General features: G+C 43.6%; 2 protein-coding genes across 3 annotated transcripts; both read right to left on the reverse strand.

Moving 5' to 3' along the window:
- Positions 1–91: 91 nt before the first annotated feature.
- On the reverse strand, positions 92–13,337 carry LOC110982574 (uncharacterized). Of its 2 annotated transcripts, XM_022241081.2 has the most exons (13): positions 12,201–13,336; positions 10,837–10,979; positions 8,663–8,810; positions 7,893–8,029; positions 7,401–7,536; positions 7,152–7,247; positions 5,960–6,090; positions 5,178–5,272; positions 4,338–4,497; positions 3,394–3,495; positions 3,007–3,165; positions 2,205–2,300; positions 92–1,940 (listed from the first exon to the last, which is right to left on the reverse strand). In XM_022241081.2, exons 1-13 carry the CDS (start codon positions 12,388–12,390, stop codon positions 1,704–1,706), a joined length of 1,830 nt encoding a protein of 609 aa, XP_022096773.1. In that variant the 5' UTR covers positions 12,391–13,336; the 3' UTR covers positions 92–1,703. The 2 variants fall into 2 exon arrangements, with proteins under 2 accessions (XP_022096773.1, XP_022096774.1); XM_022241082.2 differs by lacking the exon at positions 3,394–3,495 and having other exon boundaries at positions 12,201–13,337.
- A 1,068-nt stretch (positions 13,338–14,405) lies between these two features.
- Positions 14,406–26,168, reverse strand: LOC110982615 (ubiquitin carboxyl-terminal hydrolase MINDY-3-like). Its single transcript, XM_022241161.2, has 12 exons — positions 25,932–26,168; positions 24,487–24,630; positions 23,555–23,750; positions 23,126–23,240; positions 22,073–22,146; positions 21,017–21,096; positions 20,632–20,702; positions 20,383–20,463; positions 19,598–19,743; positions 18,776–18,863; positions 17,928–18,002; positions 14,406–17,521 (listed from the first exon to the last, which is right to left on the reverse strand). Exons 1-12 carry the CDS (start codon positions 26,053–26,055, stop codon positions 17,372–17,374), a joined length of 1,344 nt encoding a protein of 447 aa, XP_022096853.2. The 5' UTR covers positions 26,056–26,168; the 3' UTR covers positions 14,406–17,371.
- Between the last annotated feature and the right edge of the window lie 1,515 nt (positions 26,169–27,683).

Below are 27,683 nucleotides of genomic sequence, written 5' to 3' on the forward strand. Positions count from 1 at the left end.
TCAGGTCGTATCACCCGTAGGAACTCTATGAAATAAGATTTCTTACGAATTACCATTTCCAAATAATATTATTTGTAAATTCAAACAAATGTTCAGAAACCAGACACGAAAATTTCACGTGATTTATTGTACACGATTTTATCTGCAAATAAAATACAAATGAATACATGAAGCGACCTTTCTGGTGTTTTTCTTACAGGTGTTAAAGTACTAGCAACAAAACACAACACCTGATGGACCTGGGCCACAAATACACTCTTTCAAAATGGGAAATATCGTAGTGCATTTTACACCTCCTTAAAATTGTGCTCTCTTATCAAAATACAGAATTAATAAGGCGTGTGTCAGAAGTACAAACCAACAAAACACTGAGGAAATGAAGCCAAAGACTTGGAGATTGCGTGTTAAGATCATTAAAAAAAAGAGGAAAAAAGAGCAAGTTCAGAATTTGGTTTGTAGCAAGCAAATCTTATTATCTGTAGTTTGACAAACCACAGCAATGTCATAAATAAAAAAAACAAAAAAACTGAAGTAACTCCAAAAGAAGTTACCCCAACATAAATAATCTTCGTCTTCAGGCGCACATTAGCCACCAAGAAGTTTGAAATAAACACTCAAGGCATGTATTTAAGCAAACATACACACGCCAAATTGCGCAAAAGAAAACAATAAACTCAACGGATAAAAATGACATCCAAGTCCGTTATTATTGGCCCGTATTGTCAAATATATTTACAAAGGAATGAATCTGCAAACTGTCAAAAGATAAGCCGGTCTTAGGTGACTACATTATATTTCAGTATTTGTGTATTAAAGTCCTGAGTCACTGTGGAATGTACAAACAAGCGCTTTTGTCCAGTGGATGCAGGCCACACTATTGTCTAGGATATATGCAACCTTGAATATGTGCAGACTGTAGAACCACGGGTCTATCATACTACACATGTACATCGTAACCGCCTCGTAATAATACCATAGGTCCTATACAGATCCCACGCCCCCATTTGAAGCAAGATATGAGGCGAATGGCACCCCGCCTTTCTGTCGGTCATTGTTTGACCGACACAAAGAAATTATTTTCAGACAGCTAGGGGGTAATGTGTTGCATAACAATAGTCTACAATGTGTATGGGGATTGGACATGTACGGGGGTACCCCTCCGTCCCGTATCTTGCTAGGTGTACACACCCCTGATCTTGCATTGAAACCCTTGGTTCTGTATACATGTGGATGCTATAATACACGTCGATCGTAAAATATATGCTGTCCTGATGAGACACCACTGATCATTACACACTGCAGATACCACGTGGTCCTAGATACTGTGCGGTGTTAAATCAAAACCAAAAGGTTTAGTTCAACACCAACCTTTTGCGGTGTATCTGGAGTGTACTTGACTAACTGGCATTGGGCTTTACTTCTTACTCACGATCGGAAGCACTTTGTATCAGCAACGACGTTGGTCTCACTTACTCCAGCGAATGAGACCGAGCAAGACCAAGTGAGGGCGCATTTTTCCTAGCAACGGAGGCTCCGTCGGTAGGAACTGCATTTGGCTGGTTTACAAACGACTGTGAAATGCGTGCGTTGGGGTCGCGTATAGCTACCAACCAACATGAACACTCTCGACCAATATGGCTCTTTTTCAACCGATGAGGGGGTGCTTCTGCTCAAGGCGGACGGAGTAGCTACACGTACTGTTCTTAGGAACCAGTATTCGTGGGTGAGACGGGTAGTACAGCCAGAGGCGTACCGGCAGCTGCTGTCGCTTTCGACTCCTGCTCCTCGCTCAGTGAGGCCACTTGGCTTGGGCTCTTCCTTCTGTGAGTAGTGGGCAGGTCGATCGGTGCGGGTGCAGGCGAGCTCTGTTTACGGATCGCTTTGTCTGGGTTGCGCGCTGTCCACTGATTCAAGAACGTTGCGGCTGCCCGTTGCCCTTGCTGTAACAATAGACAGAGTAAAAGCTTGATATTAAATATGAATGAGATTACACGAGTTGCAACCCGCGCAGAGTCCAAAATTAAAGACAGTGGTCCAAAAGGTACAATCTCAATCCTTACATCACAACATTTCAGATCACAACAGAAGAAAGAGGTTTAGATATTTTCTCCGGAGCTTGCTACAAAAAGATATCAAAATAATTATGATCAAAATATGTCTTCCCTTCTGCGGTCCTTCTTTTCATAGGCTGTCAATAGCATTACCTTGACGAGAAATTGGCGATCCCCCTCCTCAAGTTGGAAGTCGGTGGCACTCACGTAGAGCGTGTCGATGCCCACAGTGCGTTCCAAGTCACCATCCTGCATGCCAAAAGTCAATAAAAAATGTACTCGATGTTTACATTTAAAGTGTGCTTATTGGTTGCTTGAGCTCACCTTACCCTTCACGACAAAGTTCACATAACCATCACACTACCAAGCTTACGTACCCGAACACTCATACAAACGAATTGGGTTTTTGTGCGTGTTGGGTCACGCACCGGTTCCGTCGCTGATGCCTTTTACAAACACAGGACCTGTTTTTTTTCACACGGATCTAAATCTTGGTCTGTGATCCCAAACCTGGTTGGCTCCATCCATTAGGCGGGCCCTTGTGTCAGCGAACCAACGACAGATTCCTGATTTGGATCCGTGTGAAACAAACAGGGCCCCTACTATGCTTGTGACGGATTCACTGCGGGACTCTTTGGGTCCCAAGCTGGACCAAGAGAGGGAGCGATTTTCTTTGCAACTGAGGCTCCTTTGGTGGGAACTCTACTTAGCTGATCACGATCGACTACGAGATGGATGCGTTGTGTACGCGACGCTACCAACAAAACGAAAACTCTCCACCAGCATGGCTCTTTTCAACTGATGAGGGGGTGCTTCTGCTCGAGGCGGATACCCCGTAATGCCCTAGTATGTCTTGGGGTCTTCCGTAAAGCAAAAAATAATTCAGATCCATGTTGTCATGGAGAATATCTCTCTCTCCTTAAATGAGAGCATTTCTTGAATTTCACTGGCTCACCGTGGTGAAGACCCTCTTGACGTTCACGAGCAGCGTGTTGGACAGCGTGTCCAGGAACCTCCGGAAGGAGGTGATATCCTGTCGCTGGTAGCCGAGGAAGTAGCTCTGCAGACCCAAGCCCTTCTGCTCGGCCAGGCCCATCAACTCGTTAAACGAAATCTGGGACGAAATCGAAAGTCCAATTATTAAAGAAAATCGGAATAGATGGTGCGTGGAGCACCGGTCACAGTTATTGTTTACACCCGTGTTGTTGTCACAGAGGTTTTGGTGGCAATAGACCTACATGCCTTTCCACTGATAGTTGAAATGTTCGAAAATCCATAAAACCAGGAGTCTTGACGCAGGTAAAAACTATGTCGACCCATGGTCATATCTATATGTCATTACCTGGTCGTCGCTGTTACAGTCCAGGTAATTAAAGACTTCCTCCATTGTATATTTTTCACCGAAGAGTATTTTGGCGTGTTCATCGGTGAATTCGTCAGATTTCTGTGGACAGAAGCAATGATCACTCTATCGCTTTTATCTATAATCAACGACTGTGCCCGTGGTGTACTTCCGGAGCTATCCGGCTGGGCTTTACAAATGATCTTGTTTTTAATGAGCCCCCGAGCTTGACCAAGAGAGGGCGTAATTTTCCTAGCAACAGAGGCGTCCTTTGGTCGAAATTGCACTTTGCTGGTTCACAAACAACTATGAAATGCATGCGTATTACGGTCGCGCGACAACAAGCAAAATAAACTATCCCGACCAACAGGGCTCTTTTCAACCGATGATAAGGTGTTTCTGAGGACATTCAGGAATGGAAAACAAAGGCTGCATGCGAATCAGTTGTCCAGAGCTAGGTCTAGGTGTTCGCTCCAGTGGAAATGTGCGGAGACGCGTAGGCAATAGACCTAGCCCTAGCTCTGGAAGCCCGTTTCGGACACGGCCAACGATGCAGGTAACTTGGACCTAACATTTTCCTTGTAGCAATTAATTAAGCATTATAATTATTACATGGACAGTGTTCTTATTATCAGGGTTGGACAGGTTGGGTAAAGAATTTTGAAAACATGAAACGTTATTCTAAAACCAGTCTGAAGTACTCAATTAAGATGTTTGGCACTTATTGTTAATATTTTAAACTTCAAACTGATGAACAAAAACACATTTTTACAGAAAGCGTTGATAGTTACAGGCGATGAAAGCCGTGGAAGTGTCACTGTTGAATTGATCGAATGCACATTGGTAGGCCTATATCAATTTCCATATAATCACTCATAAAATACATGTAATAATTTTTAGCCTGCGGTTTGGGAATGGTGGGCCATTAAGATTTCGAACCCTACCTCTGCAAAGACTGCTTCGAGTTCCTTCCTGCTGATTGAAGCGATATTCCTATCAAGCTGACTGTCAGATAAGACCGCCAAGAACTTGGACAAGGCCTCGGTCACAATCTGGTGCTCCCGGGCAGCTTCGCACTGCCTGATTTTGGCATCTTTGCGATTTCTAATGGGAAAACACACAGACAGTTAAATGATGGTTGCAGTTTTTCGGAAAGTATCCACGATAACAAGAGGAAATGATAGTATGATTTTCTTTCACGTACATTGCTGATGTAATTCCACCCTATCTTGATCTTTCGTATTTTGAGGTTCGGTGTGCGACTACTACAAGAACTTAAAAATAGGAAAGATCGCGAAAGAAGGATCAGTTGTTCGATTCAACAAGTAGAGACCTCGGCCTGATCTGTTTGCCTTTGCGGTTTGAGCAATGACATTACTAATGTTCGTGATTTGCGCACTTGATATGAAGGCGTGTAGAATACTGTATAAGAACTGAGCACGTTTTCAATCGTGTGTGAACCACGGACGTTTATAATAAAATCTAGACTCGCAATGCCTTTAATCAGCTTACAGAGTCATTGAATCCACTCGCAGCCATTTTACCGAGCCGAATACAAAGCTTTCCTGGCAATGCCCGCCTTTGTTCTTCCTGACGTCAATAGAAGGGAGCCAACCCACGCTTTTGTATTCCGCCCGGTAAAATGGCCGCTGCTTGGCTTCTTTTTCATACAAAGGCGTTGCAAGTCCAGGTTTTTTTATATACGTCCGTGGTGTGAACAGCCAAGTCCCGTGACCACAACTTCCAGCGTAAGATCAGCATTTCTTGCGTCGGTCAATATATACCTTGAGAGCTTGGTGTTAGGTCTGTCGACCGGTGTGCAGCGAGCGTTTTTGAGAGCTAGCTGATTGACCATCAAATCCTGTTCGTCGCTGGAATACTGGAACAATTGAAGCAAGCAACATTACACCAGGCAAGATATGGGACGGAGGGGTACCCCCCTTACCTGTCCAATCCCTATACACACTCTAGACTATGGTTACCTAACACACCCCCCCCCCCTAGAAGTCTGAAAAGAATTCCTGAGATTCGGATCAAACAATGACCAACACAAAGGCGGGGGGGTTCTCTCCGTCCCATATCTTGCTTCAAATGAGCAACATTGCTATAAGCATGTTTATCAACACTCCGACTGTGAAAGTACAATGGAGCAGCAATGCTTTGCATTTGAACGTAGAAAATGGTAACATCGCATGTTAAACTGAATATTAAAAAATACAATTATTCGACTGTACAATCCCCCCCCCACAAAAATTGATTCTACTTGGCAAGTTGATTTAACATTATTTTGATAGAAGACTGGCGACAGCAAATCATGGGTGATTAATTTTAACATTCTTGTAGGTTTTATCTGTCTTATTTCCTTAAAAGTTGTCATATCTTTTATATTTGCCAACGAAAAGCCTTGAAAACAGTTCCTAGACCTGCAATCCGGCACAGTGTGGAAGTGAGAAAGCTTACAGGAAAGTTTTTAGTTTTTTGCCTCACTTTCAACTACCAGAGCAGCAGACTTCGAGTGTTCTCGCGGGCACGAACACTGCAGCTCTTCCATGTGGTTTGCGCTCACCAAGAGAAAGCCGATAGTCTTTTCGTTGACAGGAGCGAACCTTGCGCTCTTCTGCATGAGGATAGCCGCGTTCTCCAGGGGCTGAAGTCGCTGCAGGAAACTGTCCTCTGGTTTCATGGACAACCACCAACCTGTTAAAAAAACGGGGAAAAAAGTTCATCAAGGGCTTTGTGACTCTTTGAGCAAGCATCTCCTAAACGATGGCAAATGTTTTGTACATTTTTAGATTATAATAGGCCGAGTACAATACTCTGCAACCCATGCAGTTCACTCGCACGGACTCCATAAAAACACTTGCACTCGCAATGCTCTTGTACTGACTGAACCCACTAGCGGCAATCTTACCCTGTAAAATACAAAAGTGATTGTAGGCTTTGCGTGCCATCCTAACTACTGCGAGTTAAATTTGAATAATATCTGGTACACTGAGTTCTTTAAATTCACGTGAACATAACAACTTGAATTCTCCTTACTAAAACTGATGTTGCTGTACCTCGTGATTCGGGGCAAGCTTTTCCTTAGTTACATAAGAGACGCCTTGCAACAATACACTGTTCTCAATGGATAAGAAGGGCACAAAGGAACCAGTCCATTCCAGATATGGCGATCGCTGTGCAAAAGCTTGCCCTGAATCACGAAGTCCTTATGATATAAGATATGCAGCAAAGGTGGACCCCTCTATTGTGTCTTCTTTTGTGTTGATGGAATCTTTGGAATTCCTGTCAGATTTCCGAGGGGGGCTGCAGTAGGCACAATAGCCTTAGGGTATGCAGCTTGTGCATCACGTTAGGGGGGTCCCCTTTTACCGCATACATCGTGCTGGGTGTCACGAGGTATAGCGACAGTGTCTTTAGCCTGGGGAATTCAACTAGTTATGTTTATGTGCAATTAGATAACCAAGTGTACCAGATTTTGTTTAAATTTAATTCGCAAATGGCTTATTTGGTTAACAGGACAAACCCTTTCTTTGTATTGATTACTGAGATGGCCGCCGGTGGTTTCAATGACCTGTGTGGGCTGAGAGCATTGTGAGACCTTAATTTGTTTTACAATTATGACATCGTGTGTTAACTTTTTTCAAGAAAACTTGAAATTAGACACTATACCATGTGATTTGATGGGACCTGTAGCCCATGTAAACTTCTTCCTGTACGGTAAAATACAACCAAATGGAGGTAAACCTAGACCGTACCATCAAAGCAATGGATGGGATAGTTGCAGAGAAGGCCTCCATCCACGTAGCAATCCTCGACCCCAAATCGTTTGTACTTGACGGCGCAAAACAAGCCTGAAAGTAAGAGGAAATCAAAGAGAAAATAGACGCTGTGCTAATAACACAATAAAAACAGAGTCAGGCTCAGGATGACAACTGAATTTCAAAGGTTGCTCAGGGCATTCTTTAAATATTTACCTTTAGTAAAGTGGGAGTGCACAATTTTACCTGGAATAGCCATGGACATGCGCATTGCCATCCGGATCGACATGTTGGGTGTGGTCTTGACGTGGCAATACTCGGCATCCATGACGTTGACGTTTGTCACTACAATACAGATTTCCTTGTTGAATCGGTCATAAGTCTGACGGGCAGAAAACAATTCCACGAACGTATTCGTTAAAACGATTGCGTTACCTTGGACGGATTCACACCTTCATTCAGAACAATGTTGGTGAAGCTAATTAGTACATGTATGCTGAGGCATGTAATAGGATAGTTTTGTTGGTGGAACATTTTAGGGATGCACCAAATTGATATGGTAAGCACCCCGCCAGTTGCTGTTCCACACACAAAATGTTCATTAACCTAACAGGTACCGCTTGTGAAAGAAATGAGAAAGAAATTGTGATAAAGTGGCTTCCTTGTGACATCTCGCAGCACACCACATCATGTTTCACTTTAGCACTTACTTCAAAAGAAGAGTTACCCTTTTAGTACCTGTTGGAATGTGATGTCTCTACACCCTGTGGCGTCCTCCAGACGATCCCCGAACCAGCTGTATAGTTTACTTGCCGGGTGCCAGCCGTAGTGCTTCATTACGTTTGGAACAAGCGAACAGACGCCACACGAGGCATCTATGATAGCAGAAAAAAAAATGAGAGTACGGAACAATGCAAGACATTAGGCACGAACGACTGGAAAACAATCCTAAAAAAAATAATCCACTTCCATTTCGAACACGGGAAACTATAAAGACTACACCAGCGCCTTTCCAATGGAACAGAGCATGCGGTCTTTGCACGCGGACCTCAAAAGGACATTTTGAATGAACAATAGGGCCCAATTTCATGGGGCTGCTTATCGCAACCGAAAAATCGGCGCTAATTTTGTTTTTACGGAGAACGTATTTTACGGGTTAGCGAGGAATTTTGGCTTTTCGTTGGTTTATGGACGCCCAATATAGTCTAATAGATGGTGCCAACCAGCGTAAGGATCACTGATCGAGATCCAGATTCGCGTAAAACAAAAGGCCCTTCATGACTCAATCTGCTGAAGGCCGTTTGCCTTCGCCAATCACGTTTGAGCTTTTGGTGTCCCGCACTCATTGGCGCATGATTGGTAAATTTGTGTCCACAAACAGTAAAATGAAGTTGAGAACGACATGATTTGAGCGTGAGCGTTTACCCCGAAACTACATATGACTCAAACAGCTCCGACCGGTCCTTGTTTAGAACAACCTAGCCGGGCAGTTCCATCGGTTGTCTCACCTAGAAAGAACTCCTTGAGGTCAAGACTAAGGAATCCCTCGACATCGTGCGAGGAGTAGCCGACACCGAGGAGAATGGCCCACATTGCCCCGGCACTCGCTCCTGCCAATCGTCGAATGTTGGGCCACAACCCTGCATTCTCAAAAACCTACATCAGGAAAAAGAGTCGGGTATAATACGGGCGATTCACAATAGTGCGCCTCCAAGAGGTTGCAACACGTTGACCAATCACAGAGCGCAAAATCTGTCGACCCTTTCCAAACGCGCAGTGGGTCGACAGATTTCGCGCACTGTGATTGGTCAACGCGTTGCAACCTCTTGGAGGCGCACTATTGTGAACCGCCCATATATTATACCTGATTGATGGGGTCTGGTATCCAGACTAGCTCAATACATGGTTAGCGTGATGTTAGATGCAAATAACCCTCTTTTCAAAGTGATCGCACAAACGTACAGTTTTAGGTAAAATTTGACACTATAATGGTGTCATTGTGGTATTTCTACCAACTTTATCTGCCCTGACGAAGAGTATTCACCAAATTGAAGCACGGCGGGCATTATAGGAGGGCGCTGTTTAAAGTGGTCATATTTGAGCAAACTCAAAAGATTTTCCCAAACCAGGTAGCGCCCTCCTCTTTTCTCTGCCATACTTCAAATAGGTAGGCAAAAAGCGAGTCTGGCATTCCAACAGCTAGCGTCTGTCCTACCGGGACGGCCATTCGCCGATTCGCGCATGGCCTTCCATATTTCTTTGTTCTGGAATGGTCTTGCCTGGCCCATTACGAGAGGGGGCTATAGCGCTCGTGTTTCAGGGTTTAGCCGATCCTAAGCACTTCGTATCCCTAAAAAATTCTTCGCTGTTCGCGTCGCCTGAATGCCCACAAATCGCACCCATTGTCACATCAGGGTCTTACTTTGCTAGTAGGCATCCTTCAACCGAAACGAAGTCATGAAAATGACCCCACTGAGGGGTGACGATTACCCTACCACGAGACCGTGTCCTTATCACTTGGATAGGGCTGGCGTTAAAACGTAAGTGTGCATGGAATCCACTAGTTGGCTTTGCAGCCACTTCCCAGAGTGACTTGTCTCCTGTCACTCCAACTGCAATAGTTTTCTACACAAATCCTCCAGAGCTACGATTGTAGCCTTTACTCAAGGGGAAGTAAAGTCCGACTTTTCAATGGGGAAACCTCCACGAAGCATGAAGACGCGTCTCCGTTCAAGACCCGCAACACCATTTTCCAACAGGAATGTACACAGCTCATCCCCCGACAGTTGTGTAATAAAATAAACAGCCAGACTGCCCGTGGTCAAGTAGTTCAGATGTCTCGTACGCATGCCCAGGCAAACGTGGAACAAGCGAATAACCGCCGGAGTGTAATCAGCTTTACTCAGAGAAAGTGAGAAAGTAAATATACATGTACTCTGTTGAGTGTGTCAATGCCCACGAGTGAGGCATAAATCTTCACGGTATCCTACTATTCTCCTTTGCACAGATGTCGGCCTCTATTATCTAGAGATGGCTTTGTCGTAAAAGCCGCCAGACAGGCTTCGAGACGCTCCAAGGACAGTTTTTGAAAACGAAATCCTGTGTACTCGTTCGACTTCGAGTGGCCAGATGATAGCCTTTCAAGCCCTACTCTACAACCGAATTTGTCCACGCTGGCAATCTCCAATGAATTTTAAATTAACAGCACCCGTATGCATGCAGTACGACAGGCTTGACTGCACCTTCACCGGCAAATAAAATGTGGGCATTGTATATCTGCGTGATATTGAAAGTTACGGTGACGACAGGCAACCGTTCAGAACACTATTATCTAGCATATGTGACAAGAACAAACCTACAGGAGAAAAAACGGGGAAACAGGTTACATGAGAAAAGTGTTTGATCATAAAAAAACATTTTGGAGCCCCCCTCTCTAAAATTTGGTCCTGAATCCACCCTTGTGGATAATGGAATAATGCTGCCTGCAATTTACCACTTACAAAACCAGATAAGAAAACCACACAGAAAAAGCTGAACCCGGAGGCAGTGAATTTACTTCGTGGTACTTAAAGGTTACACTTTAAGTTTAGGCTCTGCAGTCTAAACTAGCAAACACACACACACTCGAATTAAGTGGAGATGGTGTGCGCAGTTTCTAGCACGAATGGATCAATTGTCTTACCCTGACGGCCCCGGCATAAGCCAGTCCCTTATTACCGCCTCCTTCAAAGACCACATTCTCGAAGGGGTACTCGAAGTCTTCAAACCTGACACTTGTCAATATAGGCTCCTTGTAGCTGCCTACCACCGAAGATGCAGCACTGCCTGTTAAAGGATGGAGGAAGTAAAAGTCGAATTGGAATGTAATTCCTGCATATACCCCAATCGTAGCGTCATTAATGGGTCTGCAATGATGTTATGTTATGGCTCTGGGTAATGGTTCGTACATTTGGACACATCTGCAGTTGGGGTAAAGTATAAGGTGTGTCACTGTTTTTACAGCGTTGTTTTTAACTGTTTTAGTTCAATATTCAGTATTATCATCTTCCAATGACTGTAGGTGTGACAACGGCGGTGCACCATGTTTGTCACGTTTAAGAAAAACGTGAATAATTTGGGCATTATGTTTTCACTGAATACACTACAAAATAGGGACTCAGGAGGGGCACGATGAAAAATTATCCATGCACGGATGAGATTCAAACCCAAGTCCAAGAAGGAGCTTACAATAACCTGCCCTCAATGATACCAATCATTCGTTTAAATATGGCTCCACTGTTATGTTTCAACAAAAGTGACGAAAACACCTCAGCTCAAGGCGGTAGAACGTCATACAGTTGGAGTTCTGTGCAGCCGTTCCGCTTCATCAAATGCGATATTGTGGTTTTATACATGGATATTTCAAGCACCTGCCGGGACGTAGTTGTGAGCAGTTAAGATATTGTTCGGGAAAGAATGCCACAAAGGCCAGGAATTGGTTTTGTAAGTAAGGCCAGTAGATCTAGAACGGGGTTAGAATTTCTGATAGGTATTTGGGTGTTACCTGCTTAGGAACCAGCGTGATAAAAATTATTATAAAATGTTATTTATTATTAATTTAAGTCGCTATCAATATTTTTAATTGATTTCAATATTTAATCTTCGTAGGGACACTGCATTCTTTCCTATATAGAGATCTAAGTGAATTTGTATGCGCCAATGTATACTAAAATCCAGCTACGTTTTCCGTCATGTCCATGGTGACAAAATAATCAGTACTCTTCTTAAAAGGTGTTAGTTTCGTGACCCTACATCGTCACGGATTTTTATTAAATTTTATTTAAACTTTAAAATACTGCTGCATATATTATTCTTGATAGTGATCTTAAACTATAAAATGACAGTGGGCACTTTGGGAATTGAACGTCTTCTTACATGTGCTAGAACCCCATAGCTAAAAAACACAATTGTCCGGGCATGCTGGGGTAGCAGCGTTTCGCCGGGCCTCTGACTTTTAAACTGCCACTTTGGACAATTGAGAGCAACTGAGAGAAAACAAATACCTACCGGGCCTGAGCGAGCTATGTGAGGTGGTGAGGTTACTCGTGACGGTGAGCGAGGTGAATTTCTGCCCTCTCTTCCGATGAAACTCCCCTGGGATTTCGTCCCCCTGGTGAGCCACCAACGGATCCTCCCTGTCTTCCACGGAATACCCGCCTACGGCGTCGACATCCGTTTTCGAGCTCTTCCCTCCCATCGCTTGGCAAAAATCCGGTGTTGGTTGTTTGTCTTTCGATCACGCGCCAAAATCTCTCCAAAACTTTCCAACCGAGACTTTACCACATATTTTGCCAACAGTTTCTGCTCTCAACTCCAGGTTTAAATACACAAAGGGGCTTCCACTCGCCAGCGGGGAGTTTGTTTTCAGGTGTACAGAGTTCCTCTCGCCAAACCGCACGAGGCCAGGAACCAAAGAAGCAAGTAGGCCTACCTTAACCTATGGTTGAAGCGCAGGCGATGATGGTTCGATGTGTATGTCCGGTTCACGCTGTTACCATAACAGTCTCGTGGTAATTCAAGTTTCCCCTTTGTGGCGAACCCTGTGGAGGCGAATCTAGAATACCTATAGTAAGGCTCTTTCACTAGTGGTGATCGGTTACTTACGGTATCGGCCTTGACGATTACCAAAAACAAGTTTTCCTATTGAACGAATCAAAACCGGATGAAGTGTCAAGGTGGATCACTCAAACTACATGTGCGTGAATATTGTATGAAAGTGCTCACGTTTCGACATGTACATTGTACAAACGTGCTCACGTGTCGACAGGTCTGTATTTAGGGCAGGGATGCGTCCAGTGGTTCCCGTTACTTTCGAGTCAGTCATTTTCAACTTTGAAGATGAAGGTTGACCTGCACCACCGACAATATGACGACGATGTTCGTGGCCCCATTCATTTACAGTCTACACGCTGTGGGCAAATCCTCAAACAACTTTTTCAGATCTTTTGCAGGACAGGCCTGGGACGTCGACGCTCGTTTCTCTGAGGTCAATATTCGGGTCCATCCACATGGAAACTGGAAAGACGTCAGAATTTCAATTGCTGCTCGGATATTAGAAGAATAGAACGTACTGATCGTGCAAACACATGTACATCTCCTATTCACAAGACCGCTATATAGCAACATAAAACGCTGTTGTTCCGTGGAGGAGGTTTACGTGGCACAGGTGGCTGCATTTCTCAAGAGCCCGTGGATTGGCCAATTGTTCGAGTCGTTTACATGAGAATGGTAACCAATGACTACAGTACACTATGGCGAAGGCTTAATGTGGGAATAGGTCAGTGAAACTCAATCGATAGAATCACTGAAACAGAAAATGGCACTTTTCTCAAACAGCTATGCGGCCTAAAGTTTGGGTGATATGCTCGCAGCAGGACACACCGGTTTTTTAACACTCCTTTCTCCTAAAAAGATCAATAATAAAAATACTTTGGTGTGGTACAGCAGCTCCCATTGATCATTTGTAAACATGCAATGGGTAACTTCCCATTGCTCCACCTCGTTTAATAAAATATAATAAAATATTTAATAAATAATGAAATAAACAGGTTTGTCTTTGTTAGTTTTTTTTTTGGGGGGGGGTCTGTCTCTGTAGGATGTAATTTCTTATGTTATAGAAAATGAGTCATTGTTTTCAATGTCTGTCATTTTAAAGAATATTTGGGTGCCCTTATGGTTTTTATGCTGATGCACATTTCCACATATCGTGAGCAAACACGTGATGTCATTCTGGGAGAAACCTCAATCATCCTTACAGCTACTTCAGGACAAAAGGTGATTGATATGTGTTAACTTTTCCTGATTTGGCGATTGATGATCGTGATATGCAATAGATGACAGGAAGCCTATGAGCAAACCTTCCTCACACGTTTTCAGCAAGCACATACAAGTTTCACACGCACAAACATCCCAATACGAACGCTGTCTTCCGAGCACAAGAAAGAGCCCCCTTTGGGTCCGGAAAAACGTGCCGCCATTTTTAAATGCTGAAAAGTGCGCTGTTCAAAACACTTGACGAAAAGGGTGTCAAAGGAGTAGAGAATTGCACCGAGTAATATTGTGGAAAATGTGTATCGACCAAAATGCATCGCGTGAAGCCTTAAGTTTGTTCACTTAATGAGTTTCGCAAAGGCTTCCAGACAACGAACTGAATTTGTAGGCGACGCAAAAGACGCGAATGCGACACTGATAAACGGGTACAATTACCAAAGCTTGCTTCGTGATGTGAATGATTTTATTTTTTTGGCGAGTGCAAATTTCTTGCATCGTTTGTGAACGAACATACTCCCAAATATTCTGCGTTTTGGTAAAATTCTGGTCCATGTTCAGCAGATGACAGTGAAATAAATTCGTTAACAAAAAATCCATTCTTAACGCATCTACTCAACTAACTCACTACATGTACATGTCGCACTGGTATAAACTTTGCATATTACTCCCTGGTATATCACGACAGCGCTGATGCTGTTGTTACGTAAGTCGCTTTTTCTTTCTCTTTCCTTGAGCGGCATACATAAGTGTTACACAGTAACATTCCCTTTACCATAGGCCAGTTTTCCACGCAGACGTCACTAAAATGTGACCACTAGAGTGTCAATAATGAACCACGGTCAAATCTGAATATGAAACGCCGTCAACTTTTGTGAACTGTACAGACAGATGTGTAGTGTACACGTGAAAGCTAGATAAGGCGTGGTCATCGAACGAATTAACACTGCATTAGTGCTCTCTTATAGAACAAAAGAGGAAACACGATTTCAAGATACCATGTATGGAATCTGTCCCAAGATTTTCCAAACAGAGATAACAGAAACATCTTCCACCGACCTGACATCAATTCAGGGACGGCACACACTGCTCTTGGTGGCAGCGGTGGGATAAACTGAACACGTATGTCAGGATTTACAATTTTGCCATATCAGTAGGGATGACTTCAGAGGGAACTCCGTACTGCACTCTAACGTGTATTGTACACGAATGATTAAACAGTGAATATAATTTGGCCGTTACGCATCACAGATTACGCCTATCTGTCTGTAAGTGAGTAAATTACTACCTCGACCTTCAGTGAACACTGGTAAGCAAGTCCCATTCTTCCATCATAAACATGCTTCATATGAATAAACTACCAAGTATATCTGCCTTTTCCCTGTACATGTAAGCGTCTGCTACAATCTGGCCTGGTATACGCTGGTTCCAAATATCTATTCATCTTTATAGCACGTCTACTAAAACCAATATTTGGTATGCTTACGATACGATCCTACGCCTGTTCACATTCAGAGTAATGAAACTGCCACACTGCAATATACATGCAGTAGTCAACGAGCAATATTTCCTCTGAATGAATACACTGTATTAAGAAAGCGAAAAACCGCTTTGGCATATAAATAACAACTTCAAATCAACTGACTGAATCCTTACAAAGCTATTAATGATTTTTTTAAAGGAAAAAGAGAAAAGCTAAATAAAACAGAAAACAAACACCAATTTTATTGTATGCCTGTCCAGCAGGTATTTTTGATTGAAACTTAAAATTCCGCATGTTTCCAAATCCAATGACCAATGGGTAACAAATAAACCATGGTTCTCTGGAAGTGATCTATGATGGCATCTTGGTATGAATTTACAACATCGCCAAAAAGAACTTTGAATGAACAACAACCATTTAAATGCAAAAGCCAAAGAGTTGTGGCCGCGCCAATGACGTCAAGTCCATTACAACTATGGTAGGGTGAAACATGGGTTGAATAATGACAGGAAAACGCTTTACGTCTCGGTTTATTTGAACAATTTGAGACTTGACTTGCGACTTGACAACCTGTGCTTGGCACTGACCTCAAACAACATTAACCCTCATATTGCCAGACGCAGCACTGTGCATCAGGTGAAAAAGTCTGACGCACTGGGCAATTAACAGCAACTTAACAAACTGGCCGTGTTGAGACATTGGGAGCTAGTCCCATTGAACGATGCCACTGATGGATCTTGTGGTGACTGGCAACCACAGACTCCTAGGCTGTTTGGCCTAGGTGAAAGTTGACCTATTGGATCTTATCACACTGGGCCTGGGCAGCCAAGCCACTTTTGACAAATGATGCAGACTTGATGTGCCCGGCAGACTTTCTAGCCAAAGTACCCCGGAGGGTAGGTTAAAGAAATTCCAACTTTTTTTCTGCAGCAAAAAACTTCTGGCATGAGCTGTACATCAAAATGCCTCAGTTAAAGAACAATGTAGTTAGGAATCTCATCATTAAAGTGGCTTGCTTACACCGACTAGAGTAACCCGCAATTCCGGTCCACTCGATCCATGACACACAAAGGTCTGCTCCCAGCAGCAGGCCGACCTACTCAGTGCATTATTTCTATTTTTGGAATACATGTACATAGACATACTATATTTAGCTGTTTGCATCCAGCACGGGGCGTGTCATCCTGCTCTTATGATTGCCTTTTGTTCACAAAATGACATCAGCTACATGTTATTTTCGTGTCTGAATTCTTGTGCTAACATACAGATCAAGCTGGCTTGGCTATTACTGTGTACACAAATTGTTTATAAAGACAATTCAAATAACTTAAATAAACCCTGGGTACCTCAACTACGTACGGTTGCCGTACAAAACTGTAGATTGGTTAAATCTGCAGAGCAGGAAACCCAAACTATGAAATTCCGTCAATATTACTATTCCTAGTCTCTATCTCGTGCACCAGTGACGTACTACCGGTGTATATATTTCGAAGTGTGCTCTTTAAAAGCATATGCCAATATCACGTTCAACTTTCACCAACAGTCGTCTTATATGCCACTCAGTTTGATAACTGTTTGTCAAAACTGAATCACAAAGTCTATGTAGTTTGCAGGGTTTCTTATCTGCCACACAGTTTGTTTGGGCGGTCACAATGGCTGTAAAGATATATGTGCATTTTTTTTTCTGTAAGTGTATATGAGCTTGGTGCATTTCAGTCTTGATCCCACCCAATTCCAACCTTTTCACAAGGAGGGTGGCACTCTCCACAAGGAGAGCGTGGCTTTTCACAAGGAGGCTGGGGCTTTTCACAAGGAGGGTAGGGTTTCCCACAAGGCGGGTGGGGTTTCCACAAGGAGGGTGCTTTTCCCACCAGGAGGGCAAGGCTAACACAAGGAGGGCAGCCTTTCCACAGGGAGGGAGGAGACCTCAGATGATGGAGGGGTTTGCATTGTCTTTCCACTCCACCTCAAAGGTGGGCCACTTGGTGCGGAGGCAGCTCTTGATGGGGGTGGCATCACTAAGGCAGGTCAGCTCACTGGGGTCTGGAATGCAGGCCCGCCCTTCCACGTAGGCAACCTGCAGGAGAGGGAGCAGGTATGCCTTTGTCACGTACACGACATCGAGCTAAATGCACTCTTAACGTACTAGACAAAACCCTTCTAAAGAGCCAGCCGTGTCAAAGTCAGGGTGGGTTGGGTGTCCTTCTAGGATCTCGGCCCAAGAGTAACAGACTCCAATGAAATTTGACATGCTTGTAGTCTTACACAGACTTGATCAGTCTCTTTTCAATCTGATAAAATGAGACCTTTTGGAATTACGATATTCAGGTTATGGGTTACAACCCCACAGCTGATGAAGATTCATCCATTCATTCTACGGGACTTGGGGAGAGTCTGTGTTTGGCACCATAAAAAGTTCAGATTAAATGTTATCGTATGCAAACTGTTAGGCATTTTGAATTTAGTCAATATTCTTAGCCTACCTGTCTGTTGGGGCAAGATCTCTTTAGGCCGTTGTAGTGATAAACTGTAAAGTACTCAGGAATGATCCGATCCGGCTGCAACACAAAACAAAATTCGCTCACCAATCATGCCACCTGCCAATAAGTCTGACGTTAACGTCGCCGGGAAGCGTGAAAAAATTGTTGGCAGCACAAAAAAGATAACATTCACCATCACGCTGTGCACCTCTGCAAACCACGAGTTCGAGCCTTAAAGAGCTTGGTTATTTTGGCCCATCTCACAACGGGGAGGGGAAGAACTAGGCTCTGCAAAGTTTGAGTTTTCTAAGTTGGCATGCAAGTTTGTGACGATCATTTGAAATTCACGGCGACAGGCCTGACGGCCCACTTGCATCGAGCACCGCAGTGAAAAGTATACATTTTTGGCTGACCTGTCTCGGAAAAATGGGCACTGCGCCTGAAAGGCAAGTTAGATTTTCACAAAACTGCTGCCAAAACGACACCAAAGAGTTACACTTTAAAAGTCCTCAAGGCTCAGCTCATGAAAAATGCACTGCAGTGCTATCAGAAGACTGTCAAGGGAGGCGAATTTCACCCAATGGCTCTTTTAGGGTGAAGTTTGAAGTTTCATTTAATTATAACATTTATATACATACACAGAGGTTTTTCCTTCACAGAGGTTCCAATTGAAAAATAAAGCAGCTTTTGGAATGGAAGCTACGACCTTCTGCTTTCCAGTGCAGATGTCCTTGTCATTATTCTGCCAAGATCAACTGGTTGATTTGAGTTAACATGTCGATATGAGTCTGGCATGACATCAAGAAACCCAACAAACCATCAGGGAAGGAGTGATTTGTTTTAAGACTAACCTCGTTAGGGAAAAACTCGGACATGAAGGAGTTGAGGAGAACGACACCGAAGTCGTCAGGGTCCAAGCGCTGCTTCACAAAGTCAACACTTTGGGAAGAAAAGATCGACCAATCAGAACATTTAGTACGCGGAAGTGAGAACAAATGGACCAATGAGGGAGGCAGAGGATAAACCAGTCAACCGATGAGAAACCAGGACCATTCATCAATCAAACTAGGGAAACTTAGAGAAGGGAAAATCTGACCCCGCATGGCCCAAAGAACGGATTATCCCTTGGCTAAGGCACTCCCTCATTAGTTCATGCACGGAGCCAATACAAGTGCACCAGACTGGAACAGAACAGTGTTAAATGGAGGTCAATATTACATGTTGAGTTCCACCAGAAAGCACTGATCCTAGCTACAGACAGACACACCGAGGTACCCAAGTATGTGCCACATACGCACAGTGTAAAATGAAACCTACTCGGGTGTCAACCCAAGTACTGTAAGGCTGTGTGTGTACACGAAGAACATTTCTTTCGTAAATTTGCATAATCTTCATTTCCCCAAGTTCACAATTTTTGACTTATAACTTTTTGGCATAGAAAAAAAAATTTGAGGCAAACCTTTCAAACTGTTTATTCTCAGATTGGTATTGCCACCGCAGGCTTGCATTTGCCAGTTTGCGGGAACCAAACTCATTCCATAACCTCGTGTCAATTTGGGACATCAACGATATTCACCAAGCAGTTCTCACCGAGAGACTGCGTATAGGACTTTGGCTGCAGTCTGTGAAACTGGTGACACTACCAAGGGATGAATGGGACTATTTGAACTCACTATTCCGGCATGGTGGCAAGTCCTAGGGCATCCAGTACTTCTTTCAACATGATAGTGGTGATGAAGCCACTCCCCTCCGTGTCGTACATGCTGAAGATCCGGCGAGCGCGCTCCCATTCAGTCTCTTCAGCGACCAGCGTCTCTTCCTGTGAAAACCCAATGACCGTTGACGCCATCACTTGTTAGTCTAAAACTTCCGGACAGTCGACGCACCTGCCGACCAGGCAGCTGATGGCGGTGCTGTCACAAGTCATCTGGTCACGAGTCAAGTTCCGAGCTATTCAAACCAGCTGTGATAACAGCATTCCTTTGTTATCGTTCACCCTGTTCCTTGGTGACTGGTCTTGTGACCGAGACTTGTGAAAGGACTTGAGGTAGACTTGACCGTAACACTGCTCAACTGACACTCATTCCAGCCGTAAGACGTACAGCTGTCAGAGCCTAACTCCAATGGTCACTTCGGAGTCAGGGCCTTCACACTTTCTGGTCCCAAACTGCACGGCACTATTTTTTTGTTATTTCAGCTCAGCTAAACCCGCAAAAACGTGGGCATCAAGACTAACGAGGAGAGATTCACTTTCTGATCTGAGGTTGCCACACAGGCTGGGACTTGGGGTGACACTAGTCGGACATGGATAACGGACCAATTGGATCCTTGTTGAAACGATACGCTGTGGTTTACTTCATAGCCACAACATCTCAATCTGACAGCTATTTCAAAGGACGACTTTCTGTGTTTAAGACATTCATGAGGTTCATTTTTCTTTTTGAATTTGCTGGCTTACCTGAGAGAATAAGACAGTTAGGTGCGTCTCACTGCCGACTACCCAGATAGGCTTTCGTGGGTTCTTCAAGAATGCACCAACCTGACGTCAGACACGGAGAGAAAAAACATGGAAAAGAATACAGTAGGCTTCACCATGTGTCGCAAGGGCATGACTCCGGATGTTAAAAGTCCCAATTATAATTGATTTAGAATAAAATACACCCTCCACAACAAGTAAAAGATTTCTAGCGACAAGTCAGGGTCGTACCTCGCAGTATCTTAGGTTTTCCAGGAGAGTCAAGAACCCTACGTTGCTCTGCTGACAAATGCCTTTCATTTCTGTAAAAACAAGTCAAAAGAAAGACTTTCAAAATTGCAATCACAACTATCGTCATATAATTAACTCCACAAATGCAAAATAGTTCTAGATTTAGAGGAATTGAAAAACTTGTTATTTAGAATGCATGCTTAAAAAATTGAAGATGTGGTAAATTTGTAAGTGGCATAAATGATTAAAGACTATTTAGTCACTCAACATGGCGCTAAGATTTTGCAGAAATCTTGACAAGATTAGGCCATGTGCAGCCTTCACAAAAGGCTCAGCCTTGATAAAAGATCTGACTACTCGGAAGGAACAACTTGGCTGGACTCACGCAGACCGGCGACTTCCTTCTCCTTGTCAAAGACGTTTGAGACAGCACTACCCGTAAGCATAAGGTTGATAAGACTTTGGCTGCAGCAAAACAAAATCAGGAAATAACTTGAATTAAAACCAAGACAAAAAAACAACATTTTGCTCAAAAACAAGCTCAAGTAAGGGAAATCCTACGACGAATACACGACAAAGTAAAGGTTTAGCTGGCTCATCGTTGGATGGAATCATCGGATATTTATCGTACATGTATTCAAGAAAGCCACCTGGTTCAAAAGTGTGACGTCACTTCAGTTTAAACCATGCCCAATGCACATGAACTGCAGATGAAGTTACATGTATTGATCGGCATTTACCATGGAACCGTAAGTTAATGCACAACTTTACTTCAGTGATCGTCCTATGGGAGCCTGCAAATCATGGCGTATCGGCGTGTATGATGAAGTCACTCACGAACTGGATACAATGTGCCAACTACAAAAGCATCAACTTCCATTTCTCAGACTTTCTGCGCATTTTTGCCGGTAAACGTATAGCAAATATTTCATTCTCAACATAAGCCTCAACAAATTGACGCCTCTGTCAAGCATCTATTAAAAAAGTGGAGAAACCTTGTTATACTTGGGCAGATTTGCAGTTTTAGGACTAAAAAATGTTCTACAGAAACATGAAAAGTTTTTCAATAGACAAGATATTTGATTCCATCTGAGACCACCATGTCCTTGAAATAATATCTCCATCATCCCTGAACTTTCCTCAACTTTAGAAAATCCACCAGGATATATTTGGAGGATTTTGCAGGATCGAAGACAGTAGAACCCCACCATCAATGCTTCGTAAAGGGCTTGACACCCCTTGAAAGACTAACGCATACAATTTCAAATCAAGAGTTTCTGCTCAATAGAAGATCTTGAGGGAGAACTCTGCAAAGTCACCCAGAAGACAAAGTTAAGCTAATGTCTACAATTTCTACAAAGGTGCATGTATTCCTCTTTCCTTGTTTGATGAGATGGATTTCTTAAAGACACATGAACTATTTTGTTCACTTCGCTCTTACCTTCCGTGTCCGTAGACGCCATCAATCAATGGCTCCGAGGTATCTTCAACTTCTTCCCTGATATTGTCTAGACCCTGAAAGACCAACCAAAACTAAATCAATATCCAACGAATTACCAAATCTTCCTACAACGGCCACTGTTTCGTTAGAGTCTGCGATAAGTACATGTCCACCATGTTAAATGGCTGAAAAATATCACAGCCATTATGCGCAAATGCCTTTTTTCTTGCTATGGACAGAGAGCACACGAGAGGTTTCCAAATCTTGACTTAATCGACAGACTTCATCCCTAGGAGACATTAAGACCTCCACTTAGAAAGCCTTCTTTCAGCTTCAGTGACATCATCAAAACCCAGGACATGAGGCCGTAACTTAGAGTAGGGCCTATTTTTAATTTGTTGAATGGGTCATTCCATGAGGTTGGGGCACAACTTGTGACGGTGTCCATTGCTACATGGGTTCCGTAAAAATGAACAGCTATTTTCCTGCATGTGGATTCCAAATTGACATTGTTATACAAGGCTGGATACAGAGGTGTGTGTTATTTTTACAGAGTAAATGACCTACTCTACGGGTCATAACAGGTGGTAAAAGTTTTGGATGTAACAAGGACACAGTCACAAATTGTGCCCCAACCTCATGGAACGACCCGAAACTTCGACCTAGAGACCACACCAAAGCTGGAAGCACAGCCACATTTGGAAAAAATGGCCCCAAAGGCCATTGGCTGATGTCATGGCTACAGCCCTCTGCCGCAGCTACATGTGTGGTATCATTGTGGCTTTGACATCCCTCGATAGTGCATGCACAGACCCAATGTAACAAACACTCATAGGCTGCGTCCGACAATCTCTTGTCTAGAGCTTGGTCTAGGTCTTCACTCCATTAGAAATGCGTGGAGATGCACAGACAATAGACCTACCCGTAGCTATGGAAGCCCGTTTCGGACACGGCCGGAGTCTAGGGCCATGGGTAGTGGGATGTGGTAGACTTCCCTGTTTAATTTAGAAGGCCTGCTTCATTTAAAACTAGAACTTTAACTCAGGCACTTGCCTTAGTTAGAAGTACCGAGTACAGAAAGAGGAGCAAGCCAGAGTCTGCTAGGAACATCTCATGAGTCGACTCCAGACCTCGGTTCACATCCTCAATGCAGTCAAATGGCTGTAACCTACCACGAAATATAGAAAAAGAGCGCTATCCATGACAGTAAAAAGGAAAGAAGATCAAATCACAGAAGGGTGGTAATAAACACCAGTGTTGTAATTGCGACATCACAAGACCAGACGCATGCAAGACCAGTCACAAATAATAGGGTGAACGCGGACAAAGGAATGCTTTTGTTGCAATTAATTTGAATAGCTTGTGACTTGAATTCAGACTGGAGGCCCAGTCATGGTTCTTGTGATGGAGTTCCAGGGTCCTGACTTAAACAATGACAAACATGTAATGGACGGTAGCTCCTCAATCTATTCTTATATTTACCTCAAACCGGCGTGGAAAATCTCATGGTTGCTGCCCTCGCCCTGCGCCGCCTCCACTACATTCTCAATCACCGCCCCCTCCTCCAACATGGCGTCCTGCTTGTCCGCCTTCAGGACGAGGTAGTACCCGCCCCCACTGCTGACAGTCTGCAGAACCTCCGTCATGGCAGCCAGTAGGAGAGCCCGGCACTGATCACCTGACATTTGATGGCGGGATTATAATAGCGAGTTTTGGCTTTCAAGCACGCACCTGGAACTCGGCTTTTAATCACTGGTGTTTTGAAATGAGCTTTCTGAATTTGACCATAAGGCACAGTTGCAAGGTTCCAAATGGGATCTCTAGATGAAGCTGATCTTGGAGACCCTCTGAACTGATTTTAGGTACTTCTGCAGTCCGCTGGTCACAGTCCAATTGAATGAAATGTGGTGAGTGTGTCCTCAAGCAAGACACTGTACCACAATCTACTAAGATGCTATGTCAGTGATTTATCCTCCCATTCGAGGGGCAAACAGTCCCTATGAGGTGAGATGGACTCGGGCAATCTCAGTGATGCTTCAAAGAGGACTTTTAGTCAAATGGTATTTGATGGTCACCACTCAATTTTTAGATGTACGCTGAAATGTGCATGCCTTCACAGTCTCTCAAAATTGTTGAGTACGGTACACAAAATGGACAATAAAAAATGTGCTTCCACGGACGTGGTACGCTTCCTGATATACATCTGAAAGTCATGCTATGTCATGTGAAACACCTCAATAGGCCTAATGGGCAGAGATAAATGCAAATACAGTGCACTTAATAATGTGGTTCAGAACAAGTATAAGAAACACCCAAATGGCACATACGTCCACTGATCCGCATACACACAATACATGTACCAGTTGTGTATGCAGAAATGGTCTGAGCAGATGGGGCAGAATCCTCAAACTTACCGTCCAACTGTCTCCACTCCACCGGAGGTTCTCCCTGGAAGAGCAAAGCCTTGAGGATGAACGCCTGCAGGGGAGCGATCACGGCACACGGCCCACCCTCATGTTGCATGAGAGCAGTGGGCTCGTGCTCGCTGAAGGTAAAACCTATCACAAGGCAACAACAAGCAAGAGGCCCAAGTTTGTAGGTGGCAGTCATAAGCACAATTGTTTTGGCATGATCAGTCAAGCAAACAGGATCGTGTGACTGTGTTGCACTATGAGTCAATCCTGTATGAAATCTCCAACCTTACTTCATGTTTTTCGAAGAAGACTTCCACAACCAGGAATGGGAACAGCCATCGCCCGATTGTGCAGAGAGCAACTGGTCACATGGATCTATTGATCTCATTTTCAGGGACCCTAAGCCATGTTTGCGACAGAAACTCTCAACACAAAAAGCTGTAAAGTGGATGTATCAAGTATTATGTGGCTCACTGTACCTGCCCGTAGTCCAATACATCTATGGGGGCGGCGCAGGCATCCGGGAGTTTCGCAAAATGGCGGGTGGCAACCATTGAAAACAACTGCAATGAACGCGCACGTATGTACTGATCAAAGAAATGATTGTGTAATCCGTATACGTTGCCATAGTTGCTGTTTTAATTGGTTACTACCCACCATTTTGCGAGAGTCCCGAATGTCCGTGCTGCCTTATGAATGAGCCACCTTATGGGGCTGGTTTCACTTTGCAGCCTCGGGAGATTTTTTTTTTATTTTACCTTGTGCACGCATTACAATCTGACAATGAAGCAACTGAAGTCACCACGGTCACGGATTGAGAAGTGATCTGTCATGATTACAAGCCTTAATGCTAGATCTAACACCACATGGGTGATTTCCCCAATGGCGGAAAGGCACTGTGGGAAGGATTTATGGCCCTTCTTATATCTGGTGATTTAGGGGAGAATGAAGCTTACTGCATAAACATTGAATATATATGTGTTCACAAGAAGGCAGTGGATATTGAACCGGCAACGGCAAATACGTCATGGATTTGGACCAATCAGAAAGGTCTACCGGCAGAATCCCGTTACAGAATTTTTGCCGTAGCCAGTTTAATAATATCCACTGCCTAACAGTAACAGGAAGCCAAGTCTTAAAAGTGAGAATTTCCCAATAAGCTGTGACATAATCCCCAAAACTAGTAAGGACTGCTACTGGAAGTCACTGTATACTCGTAACATTCATACGTGGAAAATCAGCACCAGATGTGAAAACGTTCAAGGCAATGTTGGACAACATTAAAGTAATGGGGCGATGCAAGAGGACTGCACGTTAACAGTCACATCTTGGGCGATTTGTGCAGTATACCGATAGCATGACAGTGGTCGCTGTCGGAAATACATGCCCCACCCTGCTCACAGCCTACTGTCCCAATGGCTTGATAATACAAAAAAAAAAATCACCTTGACACCATCTCGCAAAGACATCCTCCTTCAGCTGTGGACCCCACGTCAAACGCACCACTTCCTCCAGCATACTAGCCCCCAACGATGACCCTTGCTGTTCCTGCTTACTAGTGGAAGCCATTATTCTGATACAAACTGTGATGCTTGCGCCAAATGTCCACAAAAATCAAGCAGGGCAGCGAGTTGGCACGTACATGTACATATATATTGTACATGTACTTGCATGTAATAAATTTAATAGACCTCTACTATAGAGGGCGCGGTCCATTAAAAACGGGCTTCCAGAGCTAGGGCTTGGGCTCCGTCTCAGGCCTCAGCTGTTTTTTATTTCCTGACTTTGAGGATGTAAGCGCAATAGTAAGTCTGATAGTGCCACAAAACATCAAGTAAGATTTAAAAGAGCCAAACATTACAGTACTTCAATTCAAGTTAAATGCTTCAGGCCACAATCAGGGATTGGCTTCCTACACGAAGCCTGAGACGGAGACGAAGTTGCGTATTGGAAAACAGCCTATGTTAGCGTACATGTATTTAAGTCCAATGGAGTGAGACCTAGACCCAGCTTCAGACAACAGATTCGGACACCGAATATGGCGAATACTGCGGTCGGCTGGAGCTTATCCGGCCGCAGCCTATAAATCCGGACCAGTACCGGCATGTTCCCACAGATTGCGTTTTACACGTCTAGTCTGTGAGTGTTTCCCATGCCCGTCTACGGAAACCCACTTGTGCCATAAAGTATAGCATAATTCAAACCTTCATCAGACCTACTGTTTAAATTTTTTTAAATAAAATTTTTCAAGGCCATTTTAAGGGATGGGCTGTAGGCAGGGACCTCAATGCCCTCGAAGCCTACTATGCATCACGCAAGTAATGTCTACTTATGATGAATATGACAGCAATGAAGCTATGATCTGATCATATTACGGCCTCAATCAGTCAACTCAAAACAAACGATTTCTTCTTGGGGCAATGTCCAGTAAGAATGAATCCGAAAATAAAGAAATAAACTTATATATATCATATTTTATATTATATATATAAACTTATATATATATTATCATATTTTTTAGTCAGTTAGAAACATTTCTGAAAGTGGATCTCGTAAAAGCCTGGAAAAATCGTGAAAAAAACAAACTTCTAAAAAACAAACAGGAAAAATCATCTCACAATACAAACTTTGAAAAAAAATCTTTTTAAAATGCGTACGTCATGCACTAGTAGGCTAACGTACCTGTCAACTCAGTTTTATTCTTTGGTGTTCTTACAAAAAGCTTAAAAAAGGTTTTAGCTCTGTGGTGACTTATTGTTCAGGACCATCCACTGAGCGCCGGCAAGGTAACAAGACGTCTGAATCAGTTCGTCTGTTCACTCAGTGATGTTGCGTTGACTCGAGGAGTCTTTTGACACAAGCGGTTTTGTCTGTTGCTGTCGCGATGTCCATGACATTACTTTTTTTTTCTATAGGAATGTGAAACCCATCTGGACACCGTCCCGTTGGTCATTAACATATAGAAAGATTCTTCAAAGTCAAGCTCAAGAGCTTAAATCTGGCGCGCTGTGGTTTTCAATATTCCCCGATGGTAATTCATCAACTGGCTGAGAGATCGATCCAGTTGATTTTCGAATAAATTGGCTTTTGGCGTCGATACAAATCAGCACATGATGGGTTAAGAATCGACACTCGCTTCTGTCGACTTCACATGTGAACGAACGATGTTGAATACAAATCACTGAATACAAAATAGC

The sequence above is a fragment of the Acanthaster planci genome, linkage group LG17 (genome assembly GCF_054643075.1).
Source record: "Acanthaster planci isolate LZ-2023a linkage group LG17, COTS_SCS, whole genome shotgun sequence".
Taxonomy (NCBI): domain Eukaryota; kingdom Metazoa; phylum Echinodermata; class Asteroidea; order Valvatida; family Acanthasteridae; genus Acanthaster; species Acanthaster planci.